This window comes from Acartia tonsa, chromosome 4 (assembly GCF_053477335.1).
Source record: "Acartia tonsa isolate MP-2025a chromosome 4, ASM5347733v1, whole genome shotgun sequence".
Classification (NCBI taxonomy): Eukaryota; Metazoa; Arthropoda; class Copepoda; order Calanoida; family Acartiidae; genus Acartia; species Acartia tonsa.
In genome coordinates, this window is record NC_137263.1 from 18,609,031 (window position 1) to 18,624,999 (window position 15,969).

A 15,969-nucleotide genomic window follows, 5' to 3' on the forward strand; every position below is an offset into this window, starting at 1 on the left:
TGTCTTCCTTGCTGTTTGGACATATTGGAATTTGGAACTTTAAAGCAAGCTTCCTTTTTGTCTGATGGTGGCTCATCATAATCGGCATCCAATTTTTGTACGAACAAAATTAAGATTTTTTTTCTGGGGATTTGATCAGGCATTTTATTAGGATGATATATATCGTGGTTTTGACTAACTCCTTTCTCCCACTCTCAAGAAAAATAGCGGTAAACTTGACCAATACCAATACAAAGCATCCCTAAAAATTTTATACTATCTGTAAGGATATATATCTATAACATATAGGCTTAAAAAAACCCAATGTTTTATAGCCAACGAATGAGAAAACATGTTAATAATGCTGTTGGCACCAGTATCGTTTGGCTGTTTGTAACACTAGTCCTCAAAGTTTTATAATCAGGTTTTTTAATACTTGGCTTAAAACTTTGGGGACTTTCATTGAATTTTTATTGGTTGTTTTATTAAGTTGAGTGTCCAAACGTTTCAACCCCTAATTGTTATCTTAAGAAGGGGTAATTTTGTGTATCATCATTGGGGATGTTCATCAATTTATCGATCATTGTCTTATCCCTTTAGATGTCCTCTCCCTCCCTGCTAGCATCTGTAAGAAGCTGTAATCTATTTATCTTGTCCTTGTATTTTGCTCAGGGGAAGACAATCAACATTTATAATAAACTTTACCGTTCAACAATAAAATTATTGGTAGTCCAACAAAACTGCTAAAATATCTCATAATAAATAGCTGTTCTCATCAATTTGCAGTAAATGAGGATAATTTAACCAAAGGTAACACAGCAATCAAGAAAATACATGCATACTAGTTTATTATATGTATATAAAGAAGTAAGGTTTTTTTTGGTCTGTAGCTTAAGATCGTAATAACTATTGAACTGATTGGGTTCTCTGTCTTAGGTAAGATTTACGCAGGTCCCTTTTAGTCTATTTATTTTTTAGTTATAAGTCTTTTTTAAAGCTATTGCGCTTTTTTTTAATACAGAGCGCCTAGATGCCAGGTGCGCAGCCATTTGTTTTTAATAAACTGCTAAAAATAATCAGCACATGTGAATTTTAAATATAAAATTTAGGCCATTCATTTTGTGTATAAATTCTCAGTTTTAATTATTTTTACAATAGTGTATTAGCTATTTAAAGGACTTGTCAGTAAAAATTTTCTTTATCTACAATTTTATTTTCTTAAGTTGTATTATATAAGCACTAAAATTATTTGCTAATCTGAATTACGGTGGGCTATTATACCAATAGGATAATATTTATCTATTACGGCCAATAAACAAAAATTCCCATATAAATAGATTTAAAGTACTTACTGTACTTATTTTTTATTGGACATTTGTATTTTTCAAAAGCTAATCTTCTGTACAAATTTTATGTTAGATGCAATGTAAATAAATTTGCAGAATTCGAAAGAAATAAGAAAATAGACCTTTTCGATTTTGACAAATAATTTCAATAACTTAACCATGGATTTGAGCACACTTAAAATAACTATAAGAGCTTGAATAAGGACAAAATTACATATTGACAGACAAACCCTACATATGTATATATGTGGATATTATGACAGGGATAAAATTGTCGTCAATTTAGCATGGAACTTGTTTATTGATCAGTTCGACCATCCATTAGGAGGGGAGGATGTGATAAAGGAAATAGAAGGAAGAGGGCTCGGTATTCTAGCCCGCTGTGTGTTTCACGTTATTATAGAACATAAAAATCTGTTGCAAGATCCAAGAAATAATATATCCATTGATATAAATATGTAGTATGCATATTTTAAAAATATATTAAATATCAGTGTTTGTAATATTTTGCCCCACGCTAAAAATTAATTCCAAAGCTTTCATATTTTTTGATAGATGATAAAGAGAATGTTTAATACACTCGCAGCAAGAGAGATCTCTAGCCGCGGAAACTATTTCTATCGACAACAAGAGAGATCTCTAGCCGCGGAAACTATTTATAGCGACAACAAGAGAGATCTCTAGCCGCGGAAACGATTTCTAGCGACAACAAGAGAGATTTCTATCCGTGGAAACTATTTCTAGCGACAACAAGAGAGATCTCTAGCCGCGGAAACTATTTCTAGCGACAACAAGAGAGATATCTAGCAGCGGAAACTATTTATAGCGACAACAAGAGAGATCTCTAGCCGCGGAAACGATTTATAGCGACAACAAGAGAGATCTCTAGCCGCGGAAACTATTTCTAGCGACAACAAGAGAGATCTCTAGCCGCGGAAACTATTTCCAAGCTCAATAGAGATATGTTACAGCGGAAAATATTTATAGTAACAACTATTTTGCCGCCAGTTTAAAAGAACAATGATTGCTCAAGTTGCTGCCGCTGTAAAGCGGCTGATAAACCCTTATAACTAGGGCTCGGCAGCCACAATTAGGCCTCAGAGAAATCAACCTTTCACAATCTTAAAAATCAGATAGAAGTCTAAACCTGACCAAAATATTACAATCTTCCTTTTTAATTAAATTTAAAAAGTATCAAAACGGGTATAAATTTGAGGTTTAGTCGCGGCCGCCTAGTTCTACTTATAACAACAACAACCCGAAGAAAAGATTTTATGCATGATAAATTTTCAATGGAGGTTTCGTGGCGCGCTCAGCCACACAAAAAATGCACGTAAATGGACAATTTAACCATTAATGAATAAAGCATCCCCCCAAAACCAGACAAACCCCCAAAAATTCCCCCATTTGCAAAACTTCTGAATTAAGCACCTTTAAAAGGGCTTTTATGCAAAATGTCAAAGGTTCTTTAAAGCGACGTTTTTACTGAAAGATGATTATCACTTACTTAAACTTGTCCCTACATTACTTCAAATTAATTTGATAATGGATTCATCATTTTTATATCTTACCAGATTATCATGTACTCTAATATAGTAAAACTTGTAGCAGGCTAAAATAACGACCGGATGAACGAACTGACCAATAAATGAGGTCTATGTTAGCAACCTAAATTGACGACAATTTTTCCCCTGTTAATATATCCACGTATATCTATTCATACTTAGGAACTATAAGATCTTTAAAAACTTAAATTTTAGACTAATTTCATATTATGATTTGGCTGTAGACACCTTGGTTAAAACTTACTATGTAACAAATTGATAATTTGTATTATCTTAAAGCAAAATTTTTTGTAAAAATTTTCTTTCAAATGCTCTGAATTTATAATTGTTTTTTACATAATGGTACCATTGAAAATGGTTGTTAAAATGCAAGTTTATAGATAAAAATATATAATAGAAAATATTCTGCATTTTAAATTGATAGTTTTAAAATTAATTTTTATACATCATGCAATGTACAATGTAAGGTTGCGTGGATAAAATAATAATTCAATCTTCAGGGATTTTTTGATGTCAAAATAAGTTATATTGAAAATTTATCATCTTTGCTATTAATGTGTGAAGAACAAGGACAATTTGTCGATGAGAAGCGGAGCAGCAATGTCAAAATAAAATAAAAACTTTGATATATAGTCATACAAAACAATAGTTATTTTTTTTATTCTTTTAATGTTTTAAAATTGCTAAAATAGATGGAAAATAAAATTTGGCAGGTATCTAAATAAACCGAATGATCTAAAGTATAAGACAATGGATGAAAAATTAATATATATTTCAACTGATGATAAACAAATTAACCCTTTCTCTAGAATAAAACTATTTGCTAAAACGCTTTTGACACTTAACTTAATGAACCAACCAATCTCAATGTAATAAAAGAAACTAAAGTTTTTTGGGACAAGAAAAAAGAAAAAGTTATTATGTAACTTTTTTTTATAAACCACTGAATTTGACTTATGAGTAGTTCTAAAATGGAATAACGACAGACAGATGCAGACGTAGGGTAGCTGCTTTACTTAATATGTAAGTCAACATTGGATATATTGTGGTAATACGACAACCAGACGGACAGGCAGTTTACAGAGTTGCTTCGCTGGGACTTATGATAACAAACCCCCTGCACTAATCTTATTATATCACCATCTATCTCATGACCGCTGTTGACCCCGCAACCCAGCGGTCAAACTGGCCTGCCTAAATGTGGGGAGGGGACTCAAACATGCAGTGATCACGCGCTATTCACGCGATTATACAACCGGGAGGCGCTGCCTCCCCTTTTGCCACCGCTGCCCCCACAGCCTGTCTACCGCCGGGAGCTAAGCCCTAGCGTCCCACACCCCCTTCAAACCTAACCATTGTTATAATCTGTTGTATATATATAGTAAACATTCTCTGTAAATATTATTCAGTTTAAATATATAATTTCTGTATGATTGAATCCTGCTTGTTTGTTTTGGTAGAATAACTAAAGGCTAGGGCTCGTTGAATCCGAACTCGTTACCCTGTGGGCCGAGAACGCTCGGCTTACCAGAACTTGGTGTCAGCGTGTTTCAATCGAGCCTTACAGAAACTAGCCTATTCTACCTCTGATTGGACCCTTTGGCAAGTAAGGGGACAATCAGCCGCCAACTGAGAAGCCAACTGACCCGTGAGACGGCCTTTTTAGGTCAAATTTCCATCATTTTGAACGCAATATGTGGGCCTCTGGCCTACGGCAAGCAGATTTAGCCTGCTAAAAACGCCAGTTAAGACGCTTTTTCCGTGCCGTGTAGGAGTAGCGCTAGGTGCGCAGCCACGGCAATCGGATAATTTAGCTCAGACGGCTACAGAACTGAGTCTAAATTGGCAAGTGTAGCTGGGACAAGCCCCAGGACACCCAGGCCAAACCTACGAGACAGACAGCTGGGTGCTGGTCTCCTTAAGAAGGCAATGTGTGGCTGCGAAGCTTCAGCACACAAGTAAGCCCTACCACTGCGACGGATAGCAGATTTTGAGCCACAGGCACGGCAGGACGGGACATTCCCTGCCGCTGCCTTCCAGGATTCGAACCCGAGGCGCTGCAGGACGGGCCATTCCCTGCCGCCATTTTCGGGATTCGAACCAGCGGCGCTGTAGGACGGGTCATTCCCTACCGCCGTCACCCCTCTGAACCTTGCAGGACGGACATTCCCTGCTGCCAGTGCTTCCAGAATCACACCTAGAGCTCCTAGTGATAACAACACATAAGTGTGTATAAATGTCAACCAAGTGATAAAAATAAATATAAAATTGTTGACCCAGTGATAATTAATAAGCTCTAGTGATTCGAAGCTACAATCTAAGCCACCATGGTAAGCGATACCACCATAGCTGCGGTTAGGCCACCACCGAAGTTTCTGCCAACCCCAGCCGAACGAGAGGCCCCCTTGTCTCAAGGGCAGGACCTCCACTTCCCCTGCCATGTCAGGGTGAGGTTTCCTACTCCTGACCCTGCCCAGCATGTACAGGTTGATGCCATGATCGATTCTGGCAACCGTGTACCAGGGTCTGCTGTAATTTCTGAACACCTCATGCACGCGATGGGCGTGCAACGCATGTTGATTCCGGACAACACCCAAATCCTGACTGCTAACGAGGAAGGCCAGCCCCTCCAGGTAATAGGAAAATTAAAAGAGTTATATATGGCAGTCTCACACACCCTTATACTCCATTTATACCACGTGACTGTGGTCCGGAACCTCTCACACCCTCTGAACCTAGGAGGGTATTTTCTCAAGGAGTTCGGAACTAGGCTCTGTTTCGACATGCAACCACCTTGCTTGTGGGTGCGTGGGGAGTTTATCCCACTCCGTGGCGTCCCCATTGACCGGGAGACAGCCGAGAGAGAGCTAGCTAAGTTATGAGGGGCCTCTGCCAGGCCCCCTGCCAGAGCAGCCGCGTGTGGTTGAGAAAGGCACGCACTGGGTGGACACTGAGCTCAACGCACACAAGGGGGCCAACCTGCTAGCCATGGGGTTGCCCCCAGTGCCCAAGGTGCCGAGGGAGAGCCTGCCAACAACGTTCCCTGAGATTGCCAGCCCTCCAGAACCAATCTTCTCCGCCGACACCTTTATCAACGGCCAGCCGTGTCCACCTGGCCCCCTTTACCTGGGACCTCCAGCCAGTCCACCAGCCAAGCCCGAGTCCAGACCCGTCAAGTCGCGGTCTGATGTACCCGGAGCCACACTCAACTCCCAGGCCTCAGCCTCTCCCGGCGCCGTGCCCGTCAAGTCGTGGCCGGCTGCCTCCGGAACCATGCATGGCTCCGCTAACTCAGCCTCTCCGAGCGCCGAGCCCGTCAAGTCGCGGCCGGACGCCCACGGAGCCAAGGCTGGACCCAGCACTTTGGCCTCTCCCAGCGCCGAGCCCGTCAAATCGTGGCCGGATGCCCTCGGAGCCACACCTGGCTCCGACACGTCAGCCCCTCCCGAGGCCGAGCCCGTCAAGTCGCGGCCGGTGGGTCCCGGAGCCGAAGCTGGCCCCACACCAGCCACATACAGGCTAAGCGCTGTCACTCCAACTGACGGCCAGCCACCCCAACTGCGCACGGCCAAGAGGGTGGTCTTGCCTGGCCGCGGTGTCATGGCGGTCCCTGTCGAGCTAGTAGGCCACCGCACCAAGGATGCCATCCAACTAGCTGCCCCAGAACAGAGGTTTGGGGAGGATCTTGTCATCCCAGAAGGCCTGTATGCCCACAGGCCTGGATCCGCCACTGTGTTTCGAGTGCTGGTGGTGAATGAAGGGGAGACGCCCCTTCTGCTGGACGCTGGCCTCCCAGTGGCAGGGGAGCTGGTCAAGCCTGACATTTTAGAGGTTTCTGATAAGCCTCCCCCGAGTCTCCACTCGTTCCAAGAGCCTGCTAAGCCCCCAGACATGCAAGAGTTGTGGGAGGCCCTGGAGATGGAAGACAACGAGTTCCTGCGCAAGGACCCCTTGCTCAAGAAGGAGGTCTGGACTATGTTAACAGAATACAGAGATGTCTTCTCCAATTCTACCCCCGGCTGCACAGATGTGGTCGAGCTGCAGCTGCGCCTCAAGCCAGGGACCCAGCCGATCCGCCAGAGATTTAGGGATCTGAACCCGCGGCAAGAGGCTGAACTGGAGAAACAATTGGACACCTGGCTACAGGAGGGAGTTATAGAGCCGTCAGACTCCGCCTGGAGCAGCCCCCTGGTGCCCATCAAGAAGAAGGACGGGAGCACCCGCTGGGCCGTCGACTACAGAGCCCTCAACAAGTGCCTGGAACTGGACAGCTACCCCCTGCCTAGGATCCAGCAGTTGGTAGAACGAGCTGGAGGGCACCGTGTCTACAGTGCCTTAGATGCGGTGGCCGCATACTACACCATCCGTGTGTCTGAGGACAGTCGGCCCTGCACCGCCTTCACCACCCCCAGGGGCTTGTATCAATGGAAAAGGATGCCCTTTGGCCTGGCTACGGCACCGTCTGTCTATTCCAGGTTTATTGCAGGGGTCCTAAACCCACTAGGCACAGCCAACCTCCAGTCATACCTTGACGACGTCCTGACCTTCCACCAGGACACCTGGGCCCACCTGGCCAGGCTCCGAGAGGTCTTGGAAGCCCACCGCAGGGGAGGAATCCGCCTCAAGCCAGCCAAGACCAAGCTGTTTCGATCCAAGGTGGATTATCTGGGCCACACCCTCAGCCGTGAGGGGATAGCCATGCAGGAGGACTATATTGACCGTATCCTGGACTGGCCGGCCCCCAGCACCCCCAAGGACTTGCTGGCGCTGCTGGGGTTCTTTGGATACTACCGCCTGTTCATCCCAGAGTATGCAGACCTCACCTACGAGATGAATCGGCAGAAGACGGCCAAGACCCTAACCTGGACGCCTGAGATGGAAGCCCAGCTGCTGCAACTCAAGGACAAGTTCCGCAAGGCCCCCATCCGAGCGCCGCCCAGGTTTGATTTGCCAGCGGTATTCCAGCTCACCACAGACTTCAGCAGCCGCGCCATCTCTGCCATACTGAGTCAATGCCAGGATGGCAAGGAGAGGCTGATTGCCGCCGTGGGGCGCAAGACAACCGACCCTGAGACGCGCTACCCGTCCTGGAAGGGAGAGATGGCCGCCATTATGTATGGGATCCGAAAATTCCACGGCATCTTGTCCTACCGCAGTTTCCAGATCAACACTGATTCCTCAGCCTTGCTACAAATGAAATCACTGAACACATCCACAGGGATGGTGGCCCGCTGGCAGGAGGAGCTAGCGGCCTTAGATTTTACTGTCTGCCACCGGCCTGGCACCCAGAATACCAACGCCGACGCCCTCAGCCGCCGGGAAGACGCCAACATGCCAACGGCTAGCGCCGAAGAATTAGCAGAGCAGGCTGAGTATATCCACAACCTTTGCCAGCTAGGGGAGTCCGCAGCTAGCCGGCCCCCTGCCGCCCGACTGGATCCAGCTAGAGTATTGGAGGCCCAGACACAGGACCCCCTCCTGCTCCGTGTCCGCCAATGGGTGGCTGATGGCAAAGCCCCAACTAAAGCTGAGCTGCGTGGCAAGGAACGAGACGAGCAGCAGTACGCCAGCCGTTTCCCAGCCTTGGGGCTTGACGAGCATGGCTGCCTCACCACCACTGACCAGACCCTGACAGGGGAGAGGACAAGATACCTGCTGCCTTCGGCCCTCCAGCAGGACGCATTCTTTCTAGCCCATGGGACCCCCATGGCTGGGCACTTTGGGATGGACGCGACTATCGCCCGCGTTGCCAAGCACTTCTGGTGGCCCAACCTGGCCCGTGACGTCCGTCTGATGGTTCAGACTTGCCCTGAGTGTGTCCAGAAGGTTACCAAGGAGAGACTGAAGCAAGGGATACACGTGCCCTCCCGCCAGGGGTATCCACAGCAAGTCCTATTTATCGACCTGGTGGGGCCACTGCCAGAGACCCCAGCTGGGAACCGCTATATCCTCACCTGTCAAGATGGGTTCAGCCGGTTTGTCAGCCTCTACGCCATCCCCAACAAGCGCACCCTCACGGTGGCTGAGACCCTGCTGCACCGCCACCTGGCCACGTTCGGATGCCCCCTGAAGATCCATTCCGACAATGGAATGGAGTTTACCGGCCAGGTATTTCAGGAACTGGCCTCCAGGCTTGAGATTGGCCTGACACATCCACCACCCTACAACCCACAGTCCAACCGAGTGGAGAGGTTTCATAGGACGCTCAATACAGGCATGCGTCTGTTCCTAGACAGAGACGATAACAACTGGGAGCCCCACCTGCCTGCCATTGCCTTCGCCTACAACACCAAGGCCTGCAGATCCACTGGCGTGACCCCGTTCCTGGCCTTCTTTGGGAGAGAGGCCAAACTTCCGGTGGACATGGTACTACGGCTGCCAGAGACCGAATATGCTTCAGTTCCAGCCAACGTCCAAGCTCTCTTGCAGCGCTACCATGCAGTGTATGATGCCATCCAGCAGAAGGAGGAGGGAGCCATCCGGAGGAGCGCGGCAGCTTACGAAGGCACGGCCAAGTATGAGGTTGGAGACTTGGTCTGGTACCTGGCCCCCCGCCTGGTGCCAGGGAAGGCAGCCAAGATTACCAAGAGATGGACTGGCCCCTGGAAAGTAGTGAGGCAGGCTACAGAAGTACATTATGTCATCAAACCTGCCTCTCCAGTAGCCAGGATCTCAGAAGTTACCGCGCATGTAGGCCGACTGCGCAAATACACTGGAGATGTGACTGCCCACCAGATCCCAGCAGACATCCAAGTTGATATGGACGGCAACGAGGATGCCACCGAGCTGCCAGTTGGAGCGGCGGCGCCCGCAGCTAGCGACCCAGGACAGCTCCCAGTGCACCAGCCAGCCGCAGCCGCCCCACAGCCTAGCGGCCAGGATCGTGACCCAGTAGAGGAGAACCTGCAGGAGCAGCCCAACGAACCACCGCCGCCGCCGCCCGCTCCAGAGCCACCCAGAGATGCCATCTGGAATCCTGACGCGGACATGGAGAACCTGCCAGCCAGCAGCGAGCCTGTAGGAGAAGAACCAGCCACCGCGATGGAAGAGGCCGCCCCAGAAGACGAAGCTGAAGCCATGTGTCCCCTGTTGATGACAGCCATCCCCATCCGGGTAGGAGCTAGGAGACCAAGCAACCTGAATCAAGCAGGCGCCCCCATGGAGTTCTATGCGCCCTCTGCCATCGTCATTCCCCCCTTAGGAACCACCAGAGTCAGCCTAGGCCTCCGTGTCCAGTTACCAGCTGAGGCAGAGCTAATCCTGCAGACGAGGCAAAATTTCCAGCGGCGGGGCTTGGCCGTCGCCAACCCACGCCTAGAAGCCAACCAGGAGCTGACAATGCTGATATCCAACCACAGTCAGACCGAGCAATGAGTGTCCCGGGGAGCCTGTGTAGCCCGAGCTGTCCTCCATCGAGCTGTGCCTCAAGAAGAGCCTGTCCTGCGCAGGCATAGGTTGTCGTATCCCCAGGTTCAAGGCCTGGTGGCTAGAGAGCCACGCAACCCTTGAAGGGGAGGTTGTGGTAATACGACAACCAGACGGACAGGCAGTTTACAGAGTTGCTTCGCTGGGACTTATGATAACAAACCCCCTGCACTAATCTTATTATATCACCATCTATCTCATGACCGCTGTTGACCCCGCAACCCAGCGGTCAAACTGGCCTGCCTAAATGTGGGGAGGGGACTCAAACATGCAGTGATCACGCGCTATTCACGCGATTATACAACCGGGAGGCGCTGCCTCCCCTTTTGCCACCGCTGCCCCCACAGCCTGTCTACCGCCGGGAGCTAAGCCCTAGCGTCCCACACCCCCTTCAAACCTAACCATTGTTATAATCTGTTGTATATATATAGTAAACATTCTCTGTAAATATTATTCAGTTTAAATATATAATTTCTGTATGATTGAATCCTGCTTGTTTGTTTTGGTAGAATAACTAAAGGCTAGGGCTCGTTGAATCCGAACTCGTTACCCTGTGGGCCGAGAACGCTCGGCTTACCAGAATATTATTACTTTACTTGGATCTTATACCAGATTTTCATATTCATTAATAAACTGAAACTTGCAGCAGGCTAATATCATGATATCCTCGTTCCAATCCCTTTACCACATTCCCTTCTACTGGATGAGATGAACTAACTGACCATTAAACAAGTTCCACGTTAGCAAGCTAAATTGACAATTTTCCCCTGCCATAATATCCATAACTAAATTCCATTATGTACAAATAAATGTATTCAAAATAACTTTTTTTATTTTTCTAAGATGATAAAGCGCTTAGTGCTGAAAGGCCTTGTAAATAATATAACAAGGATGACAATTGTCACAAGCAAATATCTTAAATAGCAGCCAATTATTTTACATCTCCGCCCAAGAAATTATATTTTTACCCTTGTTTAAGAACTGACGTTCGTCGTAAGTTAAAGAGAAGATGTTTATAATAAGTGAATCTAAAGCTTTTTGTAGTGCCTTACATAAGTCAATTAAAATGTATACTGGCCTGAAATAGGTAATTTAGTCTGTGTATTGGCCTATCATTTGTATTGTATGACGTTATTTTTTTTTATAAGAACTATAAAGAGCTTCAGGGAATCTTCACTAAAATTTTATCCGTCCACCCTAATTATAAGCTTAGTAAATCACAATTACCCTTCCACTTGCACTGAGAGTGACGGACAGACAGGCGGATAAAGTAAGTTGTATAGAGTAGTTCCACTGCTACAAAAAAAAACAATATATCCAACACAATAGAATGTGTATGTATGTAATGTCATATATTGAACATGTTTTAACACCCTTATTCATATCCCGAAACATCATGTCTATCATGAGACAGTCTTTTTATTTATTTCCAGCACGCAAAGTGAATGCTATAAAATCTTGGTTCCCTCTACGAAAGGATTTATTCTATGACATAAATCCGCCTGAAATTTTTTTATTTAAAACTATATTCAATATCTTTTACCTTGTTATTAAGTTTAGAAGTAAGTCCCTTGAGGCTACTAGATGCTATTATAGATGTATAACCCAGTCAACTACCTAGATCCAGTGGTGGGGACCTTTTCGTCTGCTAGTAAATTGTTTTCTGCTCTTTTGTTGCGACTTGGCTGTTTAAATATTTCAGACGCTATTAACTGATATTCAATCATCAATGAGAATTGAGAGTAGGCACAAGGTCCTCGGGGTTATTTTACCCATTCCCCCTCCTGTGTTTTACTTTAATGGCTAAAGGCTCAAAAATTATTTGAAAATAGAATTTTTAATAAATTTTTTATGCTGTTTATTATTACCTTTTTGACAAATTTTTTATTTTAGGAAAAACGAGCACAAGTTCCGTAGCTGTCGTGAGCGCAGACGCCGTGTATCATCTGTTGATTCTGGCGCCACCAACAGACATCTGGACCTTATTCAAGCATTTGATAGGATACAGATAGCTGAACCTGAGCCAGATTATAACCAGGTTAGCTGGCATAAAGCGGGAGAGACGGAAAGTGTTATGTGTGACGTTATAAAAATACGTCTAAATCCTTCTCTTTTTTTGATGGTTTCCTTTCCCACTTTTCCTCTAATCCTTCCTTTTTAGACTTACTTTTTTGACGTCACACATAACACTTTCCGTATCTCCAATAAAGCGGTATTACCCCCCTCCTCCCCCTCCACCAACTTGCCTTCGAAAATATTATAAAAAAAACCAAAAATGTCTTCCATCCCAGCTTAAATTTAGTTTCTTTTAACCTTAACTGATCAATAACTCAGTGGAACTTTGAGGGAAACCAAAAAAACTTAATGATATTGTATTTAATAAACTTTTAAGATAACAACAGACTGACAGATTAACCAACAAAACTTTTTTATTAACTTTACTCCTAAAGATATATAACAATACAATTGATAGAACACAGTAATAGTGTCTGACTGATTTTGACGTAACAAAAAAAAATTAGCCAATGAGAGGCCACTATAAATTTTACCATTGGTCAATAACGGCCTCTCATTGGCTAATTTTTTTTTGTTACGTCATAATCAGTCAGACACTATTACTGTGTTCCAATTGATATATTATTACTTGGTACTTATACCAGATTTTCATGTTCTCCAATGAAGTTAAACTTGCAGCGGTCTAAAATAACAATTCCTCCTTCTACCACTTTACCCAATTCTATCCCCTTACACTGCACTAAATGAACGAACTGACTAATAAATGATTTACCTCTCAGCAAGCTAAATGACGACAATTTTTCCCGTGTCGTAATATCCACGTATATTCTACATCCATTAAAATTCTTTAATTTCAGGAAGCTGACAGGAAACCTAATGAGAAGAAGAAACGTCCATTTTGGCACTTTTTAACTCCTTGGAGATTCAAGAATAAAAGTGACCATAAGCCAACATAATCTAAACCATTTTCTTACATTTTACCATCATTATCCAATTTTATAAATAGTTATACAGTGAGGATTTTGAGTGTACTAACGGTTACTTGTGCTATTGAATATCAGTTTTACAGAACATAAATAATAGTATATATAAAAAGAATCTTGTTTCTTGGTTACAAATTAAGAAAAACAATTATTCTTTACTAATACTAGCTTCTGCTATGAATTCTAAAAATTCAGCTACTGAAGGAACCTTAGACTGTAAATTATACTTATTGTTATCTAACAAGTTGGATTAAAAACTTTATATACTTTTTACTGAATTGTGATTGGTTGTTCTCCAACCAGTAGTGTCCATGTTTTTCAACCAATAATTTTAATTTGGGAAGTGTTTTTTTTTTTATATTATCATGGATATTTATCACTTGCTCTTCCGTTGTCTTATCCCTCAAGATCCCGAAAAAAAGTGTTTCTAGTCTTTGCTGGAAGCTCTAAAATCCTACTGGGCAAAATCCGATCAGTAGAGGACTTTTTAAACCAAATTATAAAACTGGTATAAAAAATGAGTAGTACAATTATACTTAAGCCCACTCAAACTCCTCACTTTAATATATTAGATTTTCAGAATATTTCTATATTTTGATTTTTCACATAAAGATTTTATTTTATAAATGAATAGTTCAATCAAACATATTAGTTTTGTCATTTTGCATTCATATTTAACAATTTATTAGAATCATGTTATTTTTTTTTTAACTTTTTAGTCATTACATTTTTTATTCTAAATTCAAGAACATATTAAAGGATAAAAAAGAGGAAAGGCCAGTTTTAAATTTTAAAAAAATCTTTATTTTTTTAAAAGTAGTTTTATTTTTCATCAATATAAATTTTGAATTTGTTTAAGAATAACGTATTTTCATCATTTTGGGCGATATAAATTTGAAAATCAACAAGGACGTCTAAGTGAAAAAAGAGAAAACCGTAATCATCCTACTTGTTCCTTGAAAATAATTATAAATAAAGTGAAACTTTAAGCACTCAAAGAAAATGAGAAACTTAAGATTATCAAGCGACTAAAATACTTAAAATGCACCGTTAAATTTTTTAGACCAGTTTTGATTTGAAGAGAAGTAAGGAAAGGAGTGTTAATTAGAGCGGGCTAATTGAAAGCAAAAATGTTAGCTTAGCATTTTTAAGATTTAAGTTGCGTCTAGTTTTCCATGACATTCTAGTGCTTAAAAGTTTCACTCTATTTCTTATCATTTTAAATATTTATAATAGTAACATGTTTGTGAGACAAAGCAACGGAGTTACCACTTTTTTACTGTTAAAAAAAAACAGTTTTAATGATTAAAATGCTTAAATTCTACATAATATTTAACCTCTGATCATGCAAGTATAAAAACACTCCTGATTGATCTAACCAAATGTTGAAGAAATTTCCTGATTTAATTGATTACCACGCGGCCAACATCAATCTGGAATTCGAGCAGTTTTTAATCTTCAATAAATCAATTTTTGATTACCAAAACCACCAATTTTATCATAATTTAAACATTTCTTATAAATATATTTACAGACATATATATATAATATTTTATCAAATTGTTATTTTTAATTCTGCATGGTAATATGAAAGAAATTAAAAATCAATCAAATTTTGAAAGTAACTGCTAGCACTTTATTTCAACCCGTTCTTTTTCTAAATATTATTGTTGATATGTACAGAAAACTATTGCTTACTGATTTTCGAGGATTTTTTTGTTAAAAAATGTATATTTTGTTTAAATTTTATAGGACTATTTGACATAATGATAAAAATAGCTGTAAGTGGTCCATTGTCTATGAACAAGATTAATTACGATTACAAGCATCGAAGCTTTATGAATTAAATAAAACTTGTGTAGACACAACTGCAATGTAATGAAATCAATTCAAATGCATTTTGGATATTCATTTTGTACCATCCAATTAGATAATTTTCCTAAGTTAGGCGAAGATTTGACATTGTTTTCACCAGAATATTAATTTTTACACCCTCCCCCAAAAAAAAGATGAGGTAAAAACCCCTTTTCCTTACCAAAGTTGAATTACCCCACTCCCTCAAAAAATTAGAAAGACATCTTTGGACAGACATAACAACTTGTTAATGTATAGTAGCTTTGCTGCTAAAATTGCAAAAAATCTGCGAGCAATTATCCATAATTTAAGATTATAAATGCACACAAAAAATAAACAAGCACATTCTCTAAGCTTATACAATAGTAGGCGCGTGCATGCATATATACAAGGGCGTTGTTCCTTTTAGGGGTGATGTCTAAAAGTAAGCAGAAAACCCGTCAATTTTTTGCTGCTATCATATCAACATAAGACTTTTAGTCGTATTAATATTATTCAAGATATTTTTATGGCTGATAAAGGATTCATTTAGCAACAAATAGTGTTGGCCCTAATGTCAATGTAGAAATTAGACAAATTTTGTCGATTGGTATTAAAAGTCTTTGAGTAAATATAAACCATTGTAATGAGATGATTAGACATTGCTTTAAGTTTCTAGGAATTATCATTTTACTTGCTTAGAAGGGGAGGGGGGGGGGGAGGTGTTAGCCATTCCCCCTCCTCCATAGTTTGTGCACGAAGATGATTAAAGTCCCTCCACATATTTTGACGTCATACGATAGAATAACCAATGAGAGGCCA

At 42.4% G+C, this 15,969-nt stretch overlaps 2 protein-coding genes across 3 annotated transcripts in view; both read left to right on the plus strand.

Annotated features, from left to right (window-relative positions):
* Nucleotides 1–14,394, plus strand: part of LOC145318025 (uncharacterized) — a 120,463-nt gene extending 106,069 nt beyond the window's left edge. Inside the window, exons 4-5 of one of the 2 annotated variants that reach the window (XM_080159339.1) lie at nt 12,209–12,353; nt 13,189–13,376. In XM_080159339.1, coding sequence (XP_080015465.1) covers nt 12,209–12,353; nt 13,189–13,287 — 244 coding nt within the window. In that variant the 3' untranslated portion in view covers nt 13,288–13,376. Of the gene's footprint in view, nt 1–12,208; nt 12,354–13,188 lie in introns of both variants that reach the window. The other variant, XM_080159338.1, reaches the window with a different exon arrangement.
* The window catches only part of LOC145318024 (alanine--glyoxylate aminotransferase 2, mitochondrial), a 125,281-nt gene that overhangs the window by 3,959 nt on the left and 105,353 nt on the right, over nt 1–15,969 (plus strand). The window lies entirely within an intron of this gene.